The sequence below is a fragment of the Arvicanthis niloticus genome, chromosome 6 (assembly GCF_011762505.2).
Source record: "Arvicanthis niloticus isolate mArvNil1 chromosome 6, mArvNil1.pat.X, whole genome shotgun sequence".
NCBI lineage: Eukaryota > Metazoa > Chordata > Mammalia > Rodentia > Muridae > Arvicanthis > Arvicanthis niloticus.
This window is the reverse complement of record NC_047663.1, coordinates 107030388-107048270: the sequence shown is the minus strand read 5'-3', so window position 1 is coordinate 107048270 and position 17883 is coordinate 107030388. Positions and strand designations below refer to the sequence as shown.

The 17883-nt window shown below is 51.3% G+C and overlaps 1 protein-coding gene across 6 annotated transcripts; it reads left to right on the top strand.

Moving 5' to 3' along the window:
- Nucleotides 1-356: 356 nt before the first annotated feature.
- Nucleotides 357-17839, top strand: Snapc4 (small nuclear RNA activating complex polypeptide 4). Of its 6 annotated transcripts, none has more exons than XM_076937633.1 (24): nt 357-466; nt 1830-1903; nt 2061-2199; nt 2634-2680; nt 3652-3822; nt 3969-4094; nt 4482-4560; nt 5034-5115; nt 5842-5946; nt 6021-6093; nt 6451-6615; nt 7125-7272; nt 7511-7617; nt 7767-7861; nt 9766-9860; nt 10627-10706; nt 10974-11456; nt 12233-12497; nt 12855-12925; nt 13388-13486; nt 14229-14256; nt 14590-16040; nt 16885-17015; nt 17629-17839. In XM_076937633.1, the coding sequence occupies exons 3-23, from the start codon at nt 2070-2072 to the stop codon at nt 16993-16995; spliced, it is 4011 nt and encodes a 1336-aa protein (XP_076793748.1). In that variant the 5' UTR covers nt 357-466; nt 1830-1903; nt 2061-2069; the 3' UTR covers nt 16996-17015; nt 17629-17839. The 6 variants fall into 6 exon arrangements, with proteins under 6 accessions (XP_076793748.1, XP_076793750.1, XP_076793751.1 ...); XM_076937635.1 differs by having other exon boundaries at nt 1830-1907; XM_076937636.1 differs by lacking the exon at nt 1830-1903 and having other exon boundaries at nt 362-466.
- Nucleotides 17840-17883: the final 44 nt, after the last annotated feature.

The window sequence follows — 17883 nt, the reverse complement described above, 5'->3', positions numbered from 1 at the left end:
GTGAGTTCCAGGACAGCCAGGGTTACACAGAGAAACCCTGTCTCGAGGAAAAAAAAAAAAAAAAAAAAAGTGAGACCGACCTTCCCGCCTCCCAACTCCCCTTAGCCAGCAGCTCTGTGATGTTTTGGCCAGGCAGAATATTCCTCAGTGAATGAATGTCCACTTCTGGCGGTCCCAGGTTGTGGGCTCCGAGGATGCCATACGCAGCAAACTACTTGGTGACACACTGATCATTATCCAAAACCAGAACGCCAGGGACTAAGTACGAAACCTAGCGAACCTGGAGAAAGCGGAGCTCTTAGCTAGGGCCCAGCCCCTCAGCATACATCCCAGCATGCCCTGCGCCGCGGCCTGGGTGGGACTTCCGGTGCAAGCTACGGACTTCCGCTTCTGCCAGAAGTATGATCTGCGTGTGGTCGCCTGGGCGACGAAGCTGGCTGTGAAGTGTGGAAGGGAGGCCTAGCAGGTGAGGACTGGCGGGCGGCAGCTAGCAGGCGTTGTGTCCAGGAGGGCAGGGCAGTCAGCACGGGGGAACCGAGGCCTGGCGTGGTGATGACATTGCTGGAGCCGAAAGTTAGCGCCCGGAGCCCAGCCGAGGTCCCGTAGCTGGTGAGATGCAGGGCCGGATTTGTACAGTGCTGTGCTCCTAACCGCTGCTCTAACCCGTTGCACACGCTGCAGCACCTGCGGCCACCCCTGGCTTATCGAATCCAGCCACGAAGGCTGCACTGGCCCCCAACTGCCTTGCCCGGAGTTAGGGACAGCAGCAAAGTGTCTCTGATGTCAGTAAAGGCGTACTGTGGCTCCCAACTCAGGACTTGAACGTGTGATTTTTTTTTTTTTTTCTTCCTTCACGTGGGCGATGCAATGGGAGGAGATGGAATTGCTGCTGCCTCGAAACACACTTTACTCTTTCGTTCGAGACCAGGCATCCAGTGGCAATGGTTGTTACTAGGTCTGCAGATCCGGCTGCTTCTAGCCAAGTTGGTTGACAAATGTTCCCTGTATAAGTAAGGAATGTCGTTGAAGGGGATTGTTTTGTTTTGTTACAGTCAGTTAAGACTGCTATCATCTACTTAGGAAGAAGTCAACAGGATGCTTCTCTTCATTTCTGGCTCTGGGTGTGAACTTGTATTTGGTTTTTGTTTGAAACAGTATCTCATTAATAGTCTGAAATGCAGAGATCCACTTAGCTATGCCTCCCAAGTGCTGGGATTTAAATTGTGTGCCACCACACTCAGCTTTTTGTTTAGTTTTGGTTTTGAAGACAAAGTTTCTTTTATAACTCTGCCTGACCCTGAACTCACTCTGTAGACCACGCTGGCCTCAAACTCAGATCCACCTGCCTCTGCCTCCTGATTCCTGGGATTAAAAGCCTGTGCCACTCTGCCTGACTTCTCCACCCAGCTTTTTATAATTATTATACTTGTTTTTTTTACTTGTGTGTGTGTGAGTATGCCAAGGGTGGGGAAGGGGTCTGGGGGAAACCTGGAGTAGGGTCTCTTCACCATTGATTACTGGGACTGCACTCAGGTCATTAGACCTGGTGGCAAGTTCCTTTTCATGGTGAGCCATCTCACCCACCTGAGCTTGTGTTTTCTATAATAGTCTTTCACTCTTCTCTTCCAAATTTCTTCTGCCTTCAGACTTCGCTTATAGTGTACCAAAGAAAAAGCATCCTTTGTACTTTAGCAGATACTTGCTCAGTGTCAGACATCACTGTGGTGTTCTGAAAAGATAAATCATGGACAAAGCAGAGCCATGCTCTGGCGGCTAGCCATTCAGCACTGTGCAGAACAGTGCACCTACAGCTCCTTTTATATGTTTAGATCACAGGGGATGGATATCTGTTGGCGCTGCACTTTCTGCACTTGGTGACCAGCTGGGCACCTTAGGGACAGAGGCAAGTGTTTTTACCTGTGCTGGTGATAGCCTCAGGGAAAGTAGGGTCATTTCAGGTGTTGAGTCAAGAGCAGTTCCTGGGTGAAAAGAGAGTGTCTGAAAGAGAATGAGATCCAGGCACACTCAATTTCTCATGTTTCATAATACTCTGAAGGCAGGCTGAAGCCATGGACATCAACGCTGAACGAGAAAAAATAACACAAGAGATCCAGGAACTTGAAAGGATTTTGTATCCTGGATCCTCCAGCATCCACTTTGAGGTCTCTGAATCCAGTCTCAGTTCGGACTCGGAAGCAGGTGTGCCAGTGTGCCTGGCTTAGCATACACGGCGGGAACAGTTCTGTGTGCCCTTTAGCTCTGTTAGGCTGAAGACTGCTCTATGGTCAGACTCTGTTTCTTGCCCAAACTGTCCTCTGCTTTTACCTCAGTAAGAAAGTTTGTTCCAGTCTCTCAGTCTTAGCTGTCAGGGCTGCTGACTATATGTGGAGACCCATGCCTGCTGCCATCTGGCCTGGGGCCCGCTGGGCAGTGGTGAATCCTGGTGGGGAGAGGAGGGCCCAGAGTTCAGCCTATCTTCAGTAGTCTCCATGGCCCAGATAACCAGAACTTCTTCCCTGAGCTTAATGGATAGCACTCCAGTGAGACCCTGTTATGAGCGGTCACTTTTGTCTGTAGTGTACTCTTGCTACTCGTGCTCCCACTCCAATACAGTGTGCTTGTGCCTCTTACAGATTCCCTGCCTGAGGAGGACTTGGAGACTGCTGTTGCCCCCGTCTTGGTAATTGTTGCTTGCCAGGCAGGGTTGCTGGGTCATATCTGTCACTCTCTTCCAAACTGGCCCAAGAGGGCTTTGTTTGCATCCCTGTGGGGTTTTCTACAACTAATGCCTATGTATTGTGAAAAATAAGGCATCACAAAGTGTATACTTATTTTTGTGGTGCTAGAGATGGAATCCAGGGGCTCATTCACACTAAGCTCACACTCTACCAAGCTATATCCCTGAATATAATTTATTATCAAAACTAAAGTTTATCCATAGAAGTAGCCACTCTAACAGGCTGGTGACTACAGCTGCTGGCTTTTCCTGAGCTCACAGTCAAAACATCAGATGTGCGAGGCAGCCTATCTGGGACCTGCTCCACAGCTAACCCACTGTGCCTCTGTTTTCCAGTCTAGATGGTGGTCACCATGGATGACTTAGGAAAACATCTGGCAGAGATCTAGTCATACAAGTGTTGCTAACCATGCTTTGTTCATTTTGCTGATTTCCTTACCAAATAAACGAGTATAGAGTCTCATAGTGTTTAAGGACCATGTGTCTGCTCAATAGACTGACACACTGGACATTTGGCATTCTCAGGGTTTGACCCTGGTTGCTATGCAGGGAATTTTCTTGCTGAGATCTGATACTTGAGGTGGTGGGGATAGGGACACAAACTTGCTGTGAAGTTCAGGCTCCACAGAGATGTCTGTTGCAAAAATGGAAGCTGCCTGCTAAGGTACACCAACCCCCGACCCCCAGCATGCACTTTACAAGTAGATCTCATGTCGGTTTGAAAAGATGCACACCCTGTAGCTTGAGGATAATGGGCTCTGTATAACTTCTCCCTCCTTCCAGTAGGGTTCCACATTCAGTGGGCATATACTAGGGCTGCCTCAGTCCCTCATGGGCTTAGGCTTGAGCTTTGCAAAAAGGAGGGGGCTACCTGTGTCCCATCTCTTCCTGCTCCATTTCTGGCTCCTAACCAGGAAGAAGAAAGGTCAAGTGAGGGCAGCAATGAGGAGGAGGAGGACCCCAAGGACAAAGCTCTCCCTGAAGACCCTGAGACCTGTCTGCAGCTAAATATGGTCTACCAGGAGGTGATCCGGGAAAAGCTGGCAGAGGTTAGCCAGTTGCTAGCCCAGAACCAGGAGCAGCAGGTAAGATGGCCTACTCAACACCTATGTAACCCCTCCTGACCCCCAGTACCTCACAGTTCCCAGAACAGAGCTCAAAGTGAATCTGCTCATCTACATCCTGCCCTCTTTCTCTACCTGGCCCATTGATGGCCGTGCTTTTGTCCCAGGAGGAGATCCTGTTTGATCTGGCTGGGACCAAATGCCCCAAGGTGAAGGATGGCAAAAGCCTGCCTTCATACATGTATATAGGCCACTTCCTGAAACCATACTTCAAGGACAAGGTCACTGGAGTGGTGAGTACTGGTGTGTTCCCTTGGGTCTGTAGGGTTAATATTCTCTTCATCATCCTTTGATGAGAGGCTAGGCTTCCAACTGGACATCTGCCCTCTGGGTTTTGTTTCCCTTAAGAGTCACAGCATTTAGCAAGTCAGTAGTATACATCTGAAACTGCTGATGGCCTTGTATGCCTGCATCTTCCTGGGTCTCTGGCCACTTCCTTCTCCTGGGTGGCTCATGTCCAGAGTTTTCACTCATAGTAGCTCATAGTACAGAAGCCTTGGGCCTGGGCTACATGTGGGCAGCGCATGAGGAGGCTGGAGGGAAGATTCTGCGGCTCAGCAGGTACCCTGGAGGGTACATGTAGTTGATGTGTCATGTTATAACACTGTACACTCTGACAGGGGCCTCCTGCCAATGAAGAAACACGGGAGAAGGCTGCCCAGGGAATCAAGGCCTTTGAACAGCTCTTGGTGACCAAGTGTAAGAATCCAAGCAGGCTTTTGGATGAGCGTCCTCCCACCATGAAACCCACAGAGGACATCCCCACAGCCTGGCCTCTTCTAGGCCTATGCTGTAATTCGCGGGCCTACTTATGGCATCATGAACTCCTTCAGGACTTCATCATTGGGACTGACCACTTGACACTTTGCCTTTCCAGTGTTGAGTGGGGTGCAGGCTGAGCCATACATTCAGCCTTCCCAAATCTAGCTATTCAGGGTTAGAACATCTAACCCTGAAAGAAGACCCTGAGCTAGCCTTTGGGTGGAAGATGGATTCATGGATTAGAAGGGGGTCTGGCTAGCCACCTTACTAGCATCCAGATATGTAGCCACTAGCTTTCTGGAGCAGGAGGCAGTAGGTAGGCTAGGATTGTACAGAGGATTCAGTGGACATGTATGTCCGTGGAGCAAGCAAAACCGTATGACATCACATCACTATCTCTTCCTTCTCAGGGAAACACTGGGAGAAATCCTTGCTCAGGAAGTCTGTAGTGAGTGACCGCCTGCAACGCCTGCTTCAGCCCAAATTGCTGAAGTAAGTCTGGAAACAGGTCATCATAGCCTTCCCCATAGTGGGAAGCCAGGTAGCTGTGGGGCTGGTGAGGTTCATCCTAGCGTGCTCTGTCTCTCCTGCTGCCCTTTCAGCACTGTGATGTCAGTGTCTGTTGATGGGTACATATCACATGACCAAAGGTATCATGTGGTGCCTAATGGAATAATGGGAGCATTATTGTTCTGATAGATTGCCACCATCAATATTGAACACACAAGTCCAGAGATGGCTAGTGCCCTCTGGCCCAGCCCTAAGAGACACATCAGCTCTGGTGCTGACAATATTGGTGCTCAGTATTGACGGTGGAAATGGCGGTTTTCCTGGAATGTGAGAGAGTTGGCTCTTCCCTCCCAGACAGTTCTGTTTAGCTGCAAAACTAAGCTGAGCTTGCCTGAGATGTCTGTGTCCTGGAAGATAAGAACTGGCAGAGGGTCCAGACTCTTGAGATACAAGCAATTACCACCTGCCAGTGTAAACAACCTGGCAACTCCTACCCTGGATGGTGCTATTCTGGTGGTAGGGGTACCTCAGAGGTGGTGCCAGGTCTTCTTTTGTGGTAAGGGATCAAGGCAGGAGAGAAAGCACATTCCTGTGCAGGCTTTCCAACACTGAGCTGTGAGGCTTGAACAAGAACAATTCAGAGAGCAGGGCCTCAGCTTTCACAGTATATCCCACCCGCAACTCTTCTCCTCTCTACCTACCTTGCAGGCTTGAGTACCTACAGGAGAAACAGAACCGAGTCTCTAGTGAGTTGGAAAGGCAGGCCCTGGAGAAGCAGATTAAGGAAGCAGAGAAGGAGGTTCAGGACATCAAGTAAGCTGGGGCTCTCTGGGTCCTGGGAAGGGCCTCAGGACTGCATGACTCCAGCTTCTTGTCCTTTGCTTTAGCCAGCTCCCAGAGGAAGCACTGCTGGGGAACCGGCTGGACAGCCACGACTGGGAGAAGATCTCCAATATTAATGTAAGTTAGGAAGACCTGGGCACCCACTGCTGCTGTCGCGCTTCTAACCCAAGTGTGGTGGGAACTAGGTGGTGAACCTTCACCATCCCTTGTGCCTTAACCCATTAAGTCTCTAGTCCAAGTATGCCTGGCAGTTGAAGTGGCAAAGGATTTCATGGGACCCTCCCCAGCTGACAAGGTCCCTCCCGCTCCTGAGATAGACAGTCTTCAGTGCAGTTTGGCTGCACAAATGAGTCCACTTGCTTCATGGCCACAGAAGCCACTGGCTAGCAGACAGTGACAGCTCAGCTAGGAGCTATATCTTTGGTATGCTCGGCCTCAGCAACCCTTCTGAAGGCTTTGTTCTCGTGGGTGTAGTTTGAAGGAGCCCGAAGTGCAGAGGAGATCCAGAAGTTCTGGCAGAGTTCTGAGCATCCGAGCATCAGTAAGCAAGAATGGAGCACAGAAGAAGTAGAGAGGCTAAAAGCTATCGCTGCCACACATGGCCACCTCGAGTGGCATTTGGTTGCAGAGGAACTTGGGGTAAGGACTACAACCTGGGAGACCTTAGAAAGCTGGGAGGACGTGGGCTTCTGGGCTTGGGCTCACCACCCCAAGTTTATACTTGGGGTATAGTTTGGTACACACAGCAAACATTGGGAATTGTTTGGTAAATTGTGCATTTAAAGAAATTTGTCTTTTTCATCTTTTTAACTTTAAATTCCATCTTCTCTGTGAAAATAATAGCATTTACCTCAAACTCAAGACACCTTTCCTGCTTCAGGATTATGCTGGGATTAACAACAGAGCTGTCTATGGCCAGGTTTTCTTTCTATAAGCCATAGAGTCCTCTTTGAACTGCTCCTGTCCTAGGTCCCAACCATGGTCTAGCAAACTATCCTGGAAGAGGAGAGTTCTGTTGTACAGAGTGCTGCCTGTGGCTCAGGCCCACCTGTCTCCCAGAAGCACTTGGGTCTCCTGGAAGGCTGTTCTGGGTATTTCTGCATGTGCAGGCTAATAATTCCCATTTGTTTCTGTTTGGCCTTGGGAAGACAAGTCGCAGTGCCTTCCAGTGCCTGCAGAAATTCCAGCAGTACAACAAAGCCCTGAAACGCAAGGAGTGGACAGCAGAGGAAGACCACATGCTCACCCAGCTGGTCCAAGAGATGCGCGTTGGGAACCATATTCCATACCGCAGGAGTAAGCCCACCATATCCAGTAGCTTCTTCCAGTTCATTGACCTGCTCCAAGGCCTAGTGGCCTGAGGCCCCAGGTGCCTGGAAGCAGAGACTTGCGGAAGGGTTTACAGTTATACTAGGGAGAAGTGGGAGGAGGGTCCTGGTGATAGAGTAACTTTTCTCTGTAGCTTCTAGAAGGACCCCTGTCCCTGCTTACTGCGTATATAGGATAGATGAATCCCAGTCTTCTCTGTCCCTAGTTGTCTACTTCATGGAAGGGAGAGACTCCATGCAACTGATCTACCGTTGGACCAAGAGCTTAGATCCCAGCCTGAAAAGGGGATTCTGGGCCCCAGAGGAAGATGCTGTAAGTTTGGCACCCAGAGAAAACTGTTCCCGGGAAGTTTGACTGGTTGTCCTAAGTGCAGTCATATGCCCGTCTTAGCTGAGAGACCTCAGGGTGGGGAGGGAATGGCTTTCCTGTGGAGCTTCTTTCTGTTTGCTTCTTCCCTGCAGAAATTGCTTCAAGCTGTTGCCAAGTATGGGGCGCAGGACTGGTTTAAAATCCGGGAAGAGGTGCCAGGTAGGAGCGATGCCCAGTGCAGAGACCGGTGAGTTGCCCGCACTGGCTGAAGGAGCGACTTGCTTTGACTCACACTCTTCTGTAGGCAGGCTGGTTGACAGTGGCCCAAAGTGATAGCCCACAGGGGCTTTTCAAACTGGGGCTGGCACTGTTAGGAAGCAAGACTTTGATGTGTCTGTTGTCTATGAGGAGTCAAAAGCTGGTGGTGACTCGCAGGTGTCCTCCCACACTGCTGGTGGGAAGGGCCCAGCAGAGAGGTCCTCTCCTTCCCCCTGTCCTCCCACACTGCTGGTGGGAAGGGCCCAGCAGAGAGATCCTCTCCTTCCCCCTGTCCTCCCACACTGCTGGTGGGAAGGGCCCAGCAGAGAGGTCCTCTCCTTTTCCCCTACTTTCTTTCAGTGGTTTATTCAGATGTATTTTAGTTTACCTTGTTAATGTAAACCATCTTGATCACTCTACAAAGAAATCTATACTCAGCAGCCCTGGCAGAATCCTATTCAAAACAGGCAAATCTTCAACAAACTTGTCTCCAGAGATGCATAGGTAGCCAAAGGGCCCATGAAAAGATGCTCACAGTCACTTATTTCAGGAATGCAAGTCAAAACCACAGTGAAATATTTCACACATGTAAGGGAATTGTTTAAAAAAAAACACACACACACCACACTAACAAGTATTCCTGGGGTGCAGATTATAGCCTTCAGAAAAACCAGAGCCTGGGGCAGCATTGTGCTGGGCAGCATTGTGCTGGGCAGCATTGTGCTGGGCAGTATAATTTGTACCTGCAAAACTCAGATGTTTCAAGTGTCCCAGGAGCTCATATACTGGACAAGAATGTTCGTAGAATGTCCTTCATTGTCAGGAAGAGAGTGTGGGGTACAAATTCAGAGTCCTGGCATTTGCAGGGAAGGTCATTCTGATAGATGCTGTGTGATACATTTGGATAAAAGGTCCACAAGCCTTGAGAACATTCTGAACATTTGGGGCAAATATTTATGGAAACATGCTCATTTATCTCAGGAATGTCCTTGGGTCGGTGACTCTTATGTTTGGCTTTTGGAGGAACTGCCAGACTTTGTGCAAAATGTCTCTCTCTTCTGCTCCCACAAGCAGCATGTGAGGCTGTGCACCCTTCCGGGTGCCTGTTGAGTGGACTCTCACAGAACCATCCCCTAGCAGCCCCTCGTGGCTAACTGTGGAGTCTCATTGCTTGTGCCTGCTGGCTTCTTACATGTATACATCTCTTTAGGAAAACATCTGTCAAGTCCCTTCCTTGTTTAAATTACCTGTTTTTGGATTACTGGCTTTTACATGTTTAGAATGCAAGTTCCTAGTCAGATGCATGATTTGCACACACTCTAGTCAATGGCTCTTTTCTCCTTTCTTTAGACGATGCCTTAAAGCAGTGGTTCTCAAACCCTTTTGGGGAGGGTGTTAAATGACCCTTTCACAGGGGTCGCCTAAGACCATCAGAAACACAGATAATTATATTACAATTCATAACAGTAGCAAATTTAGTTATAAAGTAGCAATAAAAATACTTTTATGGCTGAGGGTCACCATGTCATGAGGAACTATATTAAAGGGTCACAGCATTAGGAAGGTTGAGAATCACCGCCTTAAAGCATAAAATTTTCAAAATGTGCTGGGTGGTGGCAGCTCTTAGGAGGCAGAGGCAAGAAGAAGAACTCTGTAGGCCGGCCCGGTCCACAGAGCAAGCTTCAGGACAGACAGAGCTACACAGAGAAACCCTGTCTCAAAATAATTTTTGATAAAGTCCATCTTGTTTTGTTTTATTTTGTCTTGTTTTTTTGTTTTTGTTTCTGTTTTTGCTTGTTGTGGTAATTATCCTAAGAAATCACTGAGAAGGCCGGAGAGCAGTGAAGGGGGTCTTAGCATCTAAGTGTCTCTCTGTTTCCACACCATTTTCAGCTACATCAGAAGATTACATTTCAGCTTGAAGAAGGGACGGTGGAATGCAAAAGAAGAACAGCAGCTGATCCAGTTAATAGAAAAATATGGTGTTGGTGAGTTGTCGGACATTACCTGCTGCTGCTGCCTCTGATCATACTGCAAATTCTTGCAGGCCATCTTCCGGATCCCAGGCTGTCCTCAAGTCAGCCTCGGCCTCATTCTCAGCCTTCCCAATTGCAAATGCTGTTTGTTCTCTTTTGGGGGTGGGGATGGGGATGGAATCTAGGACCTCACTACAGCTAGGCAAGCATGCCTCCAAGCTCCAACCCCACGCTCCCCATTACAAATGTGTAGATATTCACTACGGAAGATTGGGAAGCCAGACAAAGTGGTGCATGCCTTTAATCCTGGCCCTCAGGAGGCATGTGCAAGCCGCATTCACACACATAACAGCCCAGCTTCAGTTAAATCTTTTGTAACTTGCATTTGCTGTATTTCTCAACTTTTTACTACAGGGCAGGGGAGAGCTAAGTGTGGCCAAATCTTGCTGATGTTGTGATACCATCTCAAAAAAAAAGCTAAATATGATTCAGGGACTTGCAAAACACAAAAGATTTTTTTCACCTGTTGTCACACTTTCCTAAAGTGCATGTGCGTGCATCCCTCTGCAGCACTAGGTACAGAGCCTGAGTGCAACGGACGCACAGGGCCTGCAGTGACCTTCCCTTCCTACCCGTGTGTGCCAGAGCTTCTTCAGGCTGGGCAGCCTTGAGATTCACATGCTGACAAACAGCCCCTCTGGCCAAGCACATGAAGGAAGCTCATCCTGATGACCTAGCCTCTGTCCTAGAGGCTGGTCTACTGTGGCTGTGTTTGCAGGTCACTGGGCAAGAATAGCTTCAGAACTTCCCCATCGGTCAGGCTCCCAGTGTCTGAGCAAGTGGAAAATCTTGGCCAGGGTGAGACATTTGTTTGCTTTCTGTGTATCTGTTATGACCATAACCTGTGAGAGTACTTGGGCAAGATGAGGTATGATAGTGGTTGGGAAGGGAGTGCAAAGGCTCTACTGGCCCTTGCACGTCCTTATCAGAAGGCCAAGGGCAGAGGGAGAGCATACCTCTGCAGCAGTGTGCTCTGCTCCCAGACCTCTCCATAGGGTGTCCTGTTTCTCTGTTACCTGCATGCCTGGGTATCTGAGACCTGAAGCAGCCTCTTCCTCCCCTCAGAAGAAACAGCATCTCCAGAGGAGGAGAGGGCAGAGGCCCCGTCACAGTAGCCAGTGGAGCTCCAGCAGCAGCAGCAGTGGCAGTGAGGACTGTGGGGGCAGCATCGGCGGCGGCAGCAGCAGCAGCAGCAGCAGCAGCAGTGAGGACTCAGATGTGGAGCTGGAGGAGTCTCTGCAGAACAGCAGAACATTGGCCCCTCTGCAGTACAGAGTGCCAGACATTGACCTGTGGGTTCCTACCAGGCTGATCACCAGCCAGTCACAGAGAGAAGGGACAGGGTGCTACCCAGTACACCCTGCTGTCTCCTGCTGCACTCAGGATGCCACTCAAAATCACCACAAGGAAGGTTCTACCACAGTCTCTGTGCCTGAGAAAAACCAGATGCAGGTGCCCTGTGAGACCCACAGCACTGTTCCAAGAGGAGTCCAATGCTTCCACCTCTCAGACACTCAGCTAGCAAGTGCAAAGGGTCCGGCATGCAAGGTAGGTCCCAGTATACCTTAGAATGTGAGCAAGGACAGTAGCGAGTGCTCGGTGCTTCTAGTGCTCAAAACAGCTATCACTCTGGACAGTGTGGCGGTTTGGTTTCTGACCTAGCAAAAGCCTTGTCCCTTTACTCACTAAAATTGTTGCTTAGGGCTGGCTTCAGAGTTGTGCAGTAGCAATGGCCTTCATAGGAGCTGCAGCCTACACTGTCCCCAAGTCATTTGCTTTAAAGGCTGTAAGGACATCTGCTTCAGGGCACATCTGAGTGGGCAGTTCCCCCACCTCCAACTGCTGTGAGTCCGGGAGGTGTCCTTGGGTAGTGTCCGTCCAACTTGACTGGTTGTGCATCTACCTGTTCCCCTCTGTCCTCAGAATTGGGCCTGGGGCCAGCCAGATGTAGCTCTGGCAGTGACTGGAGCAGCCTCTGGAATGCCCAGGCTACTCTGCTTCTCTGCACTGGGGATTGATTGCTGGAGGGACAATGCATTCAGCTCAGCCATGGCACTGCCTGCCATGTGGGCCAGAGCGTCTGTCTCCTCGAGTGGGAGCTAAGCCAGGCTCGACTTTAAGACCACATTAACCTTACCACAGAGTACTTTCCCAAATAGCAAGTGGTGCTCTCACAAGGAGGTATAAACCTGCACAATGGCAGGCCTGTACCAGATCCTGCTGTAGCCAGCCAGCCTCACAGGGTCTCTTTTGATATATAGCATGTGTTGAAAGTGCCCCTAGAAAAAGTGCTGAAGTTAATCAGGACTCATCCAACTACCCAGAGCCACACACTGGTGAAGGAAAGACCGAGGCAGCCACCCCTGCCTAATTCACGCTCAGAGTCTGACCCTGGTAACTGTATGGCTGGGCCCCATCTGCGGCGGCTGTGGCATGGAACTTTCCAGAATAAGCAGAGACGCAAGAGACAAGCTCTACATCGCAGGCTCCTTAAGCACAGGCTTCTGCTGGCTGTGATACCCTGGGTGGGTGACATCAACCTGGCCTGCACACAAGCTCCCCAGAGACCTGCAGCAATACAGACTCAAGGTACTACCCAGGGCTCTTTGGGGAACTTCCTGGACCCAGAGTGGGAGCAAGTGCCACTCCTTGTGGCAGACTGATCCATAGCCGAGTAGCCTGAATGGGTCCTTGAGAGGGCAGGTCTGTGCAGGACAGATAGGACCATCCCTGAAGGGTTTGTGAGTGGGCAGTTGGGCCACTCTTTTTCTCCCTGCCTTTGTGAAACAAGGGGCAGCCAGATTTGGGGTACCAGTGAGATTTGGGGCCATACCTTCTGCTCTTTGAGGTAGTGTAGAGCTCTGCGGCTGCTCTGCCTTCCTCTGTCTTGGGGATCCTTTTTTAGGGGAGCTTCAAAACTGGAGCCTCTTTGCCTTTATTCTCTAGCTGACAGCATCAGGATGCGGTTGGAGAGTGCCCGCCTGGCCAGCACTCCTGTGTTCACACTGTTTATTCAGGTAAGCCCCGGCAGGATGCTAGCTGCTGTGTTCTATTCTTCTGGTGAAAATAGGAAGCCTGCAGTAGGTTCACACATGAGCGTCATTACATCCCGGCTTCCTGGTAGCCTACAGCTTTCAGCAGACTAATGTGAAAAGATCTTTGGCTCTTCAGCATTTGCCATCTTTTGAGTTAAACAGTGACTTTAGAAAAGAGATAAGCACCCAGACCCAGGTCTAAGATGAGGAGAAGGCGGGCTTGGGACATGGTAGGAGCCTGTGTTGTCCCTCATTGGAAGAAGGGACAGCAGCATGGAACCCAAGTCCAAGCTGTAGGCTCTCAGACTGTCTTGACCGCCCTTTAGGAGTCTGGGTGCGCTCCTGAGACAGCCGTCATCAGGGCTGCTTGCCAGCTCCTTGACCATCTTTGGGCCTGGCCAGTGCAGGGTGGAGCAGGGTGGCTCTTACTCTCCTGTCTCTTAGCTATTGCAGATTGATACTGCAGGCTGCATGGAAGTGGTTCGAGAGAGGAAAACCCAGCCACCTGCACTGTTCCAGCCAGGCAGCCAGAACACCCAGCAGGTAACACACACTGGCAACAGGAAGTGAGGACAGATTGGGTGGTGGCATATGCTTTTAATCCTAGCACTTGGAAGGCAGAAGCAGGCGGATCTCTATGAGTTTAAAATCAACCTAGTCTGCATAGCAAGTTTCAAGCCAGCTGGGGCCACATGAGACCTTGCCTCAAAAAGAAGAACAATACTGCCCATCCCTATCCTAGAGTGACCCAGGTTCAGTGTCCCAACCCTTCCTTGCTGGGGACAATTCCTAGACATTTCCATACAAAAGTGTGACTCTCCCTTAGAACAGTCCCTGCCATACCTTCTCAGGGAGTCATCTGTGTGAGCAGCCCCCTGAGAGGTCTGATTAGAGCCTGAGGCAGGTATAAGGTAGGCTGTGGGTGGGCAGGTGGGCTGGCTGGCACGAGCCCTGGTCTCTGCAAGTCACTAATACTATATATTCTAGGAACCAAACTCTGAGCTTAGTTTGGGAGAAGCATCACCTTGGAGCCCTGTCACCTGGGGAGACAGTGAACCAAAATAGAACTCTGGTTCCCATAGCCCCAAGTCCCTACACTGTCCCATGATAACCTGATAGGCTGTAGCTTCTAGTGGGGCTATATGGAAAGCCTACGGCAGCAGCTGTCCTTTCCTAGGACCCCTGAGCAGAGTGCAGAGGGGAGGCCCCCAGAGTTGGGTGGTGGGTGGGAAGAAGTCCTGGGATCCAGCAGAGATTCTGCAGTCTGACTCTTCTCTCATTACAGGCACCCTCTAATGCCAAGAACAGCACAGGTACCATATGCCGCTCCTGTCTCTCTCGTGGGGGGACATGCCATGCGTCTGAGCCACAACTTTAGCAACATAGCCAGTGGCCCTGAGAATAGGCTAGAAAGGCCTGAAACCACTTGGGCTTTCACCTTTGGGCTGCCACTAGGGGCTTGAGGGAACTGTGCTATGTCACATTAGGGTCCGGGATTTGAACATGCTAGAGACATAGAAGCCAGTCTCATGTTGGGCTGCCTCTGGTATCTGCTGCCCTCTCAGTAAAAAGAGTGCCTTGGGTTGGGGGCCCATGAGGTAAGCTGGGGCCTGCAGTTCTCATCAAGCTGTTGTCTCATCCTTTAGGCTGCCGTCTTCCAAGCATGCCAGGTGAGCAAACTGCAAAGAGAGCCAGCCACAAAGGGCGTCCACGACTGGGATCCTGCAGGGCTGAGGCTACCCCCTTCCAAGTTCCTGTAGCAGCCCCACATGGCCTCCGGCCAAAGCCTAAGACTGTATCTGAGCTGCTTCGGGAGAAGCGGCTCCGTGAGGCCCAGGCCAAGAAGGCCACTCAGCCTCTCGCTGCCCTCCACAGCCAGCTGCTGTTCCCCTCACCTGTGACCCTCCAGCCCCCTCTGCTGCCAGCCTCCCATGGTGCCCCAGTAGTCGGCCCTGCAACGGTCAGTGTAGAACTCTCTGTACCTGTGGCCCCAGTGATGGTCAATTCAAGTCCTTCTGGCTCCTGGCAGGTGGGTGGGATCTCAGCCACAGACAAACAGCCCCCCAACCTACAAACCAGTCCCCTAAATTCTTCTCACAAAGAGACCCAGATTGCAGCCCCTGCTGCTTTTAGGAGCCTAGCCTTAGCCCCCGGGCAGGTCCCCACAAGCTGCCTTCTGAGTACTGGAGGACAGAGTTGTACCACATCCCAGAAGCAGAGCCTGCCCAAGGTCCTGCCCATTCTCCCAGCAGCCCCCAACCTCACTCAGCTGTCTGTGCAACCCCTCAGTGTGCCACCAGTTCTTAACCCACCGGCAAGTGGGCAGCCCCTGGCAACCAAGTCAAGCCTGCCTGTCAACTGGCTTCTCACAGCTCAGAAGCTGCTCCCTATCCAAGTGCCAGCTGTGGTGGGCCTCCCCCAGTCAGTCAGTACCCCTGAGACTATAGGACTACAAGCAAAACAACTACCTTCCCCTGCCAAGACTCCTGCTTTTCTGGAACAGCCTCCAGCCAGTACAGACACAGAACCCAAAGGACCTCAGGGCCAGGAAATACCACCTACACCTAGGCCCGAAAAGAAGGCTTTGGACCTAAGTCTGCTTTCCCAGGAAAGTGAGGCAGCCACTCTGACATGGCTGAAGGGGTGCCAAGGTGCTTGTGTGCCTCCACTGGGGAGCAGGATGCCCTATCATCCCCCTTCCCTGTGCAGCTTGCGAGCATTGTCCAGCCTCCTCCTCCATAAGCAGGATCTGGAGCAGAAGGCTTCCTCTCTGGTGGCCAGCCAGGCAGCTGGGGCCCCACCTGAGCCCCAGGCTGGGGCCCTACAAGCTTCCCTGGAGCTGGTACAGAGGCAATTCCAGGACAACCCAGCCTACCTCCTGCTAAAGACTCGTTTCCTGGCTATCTTCTCCTTTCCTGCATTCCTGGCCACTCTGCCCCCCAACAGTGTCCCCACCACCCTATCACCAGCCATGGCTGTGGGTTCTGAGAGTGACAGTGAAGATCTTGGTGACCTGGAGCTCAAGGACGGGACTAGACAGCTGGACTGCATGGCCTGCAGAGTACAAACCAGCCTGGCAGCCTCAGACCCCAAACAGGTACAGATGCTAGACTGCAGCCCCACCTCCTGTGACAGGCAAAGGGCCCGCAGTGCCTGCCTGCCTGTGTGTCGGGTCTGCTGGGCACAGTGAGCTGGCCAGATGGAAGTTGTACAAGGGAGAAGGCTGTGGTTTCTAAAGGAGGAGGAAGCTTGTCCGGTCCGCCCAGGTCGAAAAGGGCTTAGCAAAAGTTGCCTCTCCTGAGCTGGGTATAGCAGGAGAGAGGCAGCCTTCTAATGTGACACACTCCCCGCCCCACTCACACACCACACATCTAAACTCAAGGTAGAGAGGCTGGCCTGACACAAGATCTTAGGGTGGGCTGTAGGTACAGTGGATGGGTCAGTTGCCCTCGTTCTTGCTCTTGTGGGTACAAAGTTTCTCTCAGACATCTCTTGCTCACAGAGAGCTGACCTGGCAAGACAGTCTGTTTCCCATAGGCGCCTAGGGACAAGACGTGTGGGCCCATTTCTCTGGCCACTCCAAGGAGTCCTACCAAGCCTCCTCCCTTGCAAAGGTCAGATGTGTGGAGCCTTCCCACAGCTGTCACTCCTTTCCTGGTGGTGACCTGGGAATCTCTAGGATATATTCTTGTCTCTGCCTCCATCGGCCTGCACTTCAGAGCAAGAGGGTGGCTGTCATGGAATGATTAATGGCCGGAAACCCTACCTGAGGGGCAAAACTGCCAAAAGCTAGGACTTAGTTCCTCCCGTGTAACTGTCCTAGGGGAGCATACTCTAGCAGCTGCCTGTCCCTGATGTTTGGGTTAGGGCGGTAGTGGGCCCTGTCCTCAGAGTCCTCCCTTTCCCATTTCCTACCCTGGCCTGGCTTTTTGACATTTCAGAGAACTCCAAGTCCTGGTGCGGTCTCTGTTCCCTCCCACCTGACTGCTTCTGATGACCTTGATGACCTTGATGTGCTCAGAACTCGACGTGCTCGCCATTCCCGGAAATAGAAGTTGCTTTGAGCAGCAAGGTGAGTACCTGTGGAAGCTGCCACCCTGCAACCAGGAAGAGGCAGAGTTCAGAATATGGGCCCCCTCTGCCGGCTCTGGGAACACCTGAGGGACATGGCATCAAGTCTGAAGGCTGGGCCTATAGGATACTTGATGCTCCGTGTCCTCCGTCCTTCCCTCCCTGAAGCCCCATGTTGCCTAGGTGTGCCTCTTGGCCTTGGCACTACTCCCCTTTGCCTGAGTTTTATCCCCTCCTCTGCTAGGATGTCAGCTCTCAGAAGCACCCTCTCTGACTGCTTTTCTGAGGTGGTACTGCTGACTCAATGCAAGCCTTGGGGTGTTCACCACATGCAGTCCATGAGCGTAATTACCTGTGGTTTCTCTGACCACAAACCCCAGGCTGTATCTTGCTTTCATTGTTGGGTCCCTGGGTCCCAGTCAGCAGGTATGCAAGGAAGCTGATGGGACTGAGGTGGTCAGGATGTTCTAGTTGGCTTGTGAAGCCACCATAGGCTGACCTGTCTGTCCTCAGTATAGTGCCAGCTAGCTCAGTCTTTGCTGTTCAGCAGTGCCATCTGTGCACTTGGGCCTGGTGGGGTGCAGGCACTATCAAGAATATTCACTGTGTTTCAGGACAAGGACTTGAGGAAATCCAGAAACCCAAGCCTGACCAGAAGCCCTCTGCAAGAAGATGGGAGGCCAGAAAGCTGCAGGCCTGCAGATTAGCTGTTTGCAGCAAGCAGCAGGCTGTGATGATAGCAGTGCCACCTGATCACAGGCTTAACTGTTACCAAATGCAGATCCACAGAATAAAGGAAATGCCTACTTTTCACTTAAAAAGCAATGTATAGCCTTTTGTAGTTTTGTCTAGTGCTGGGTACCCACCAT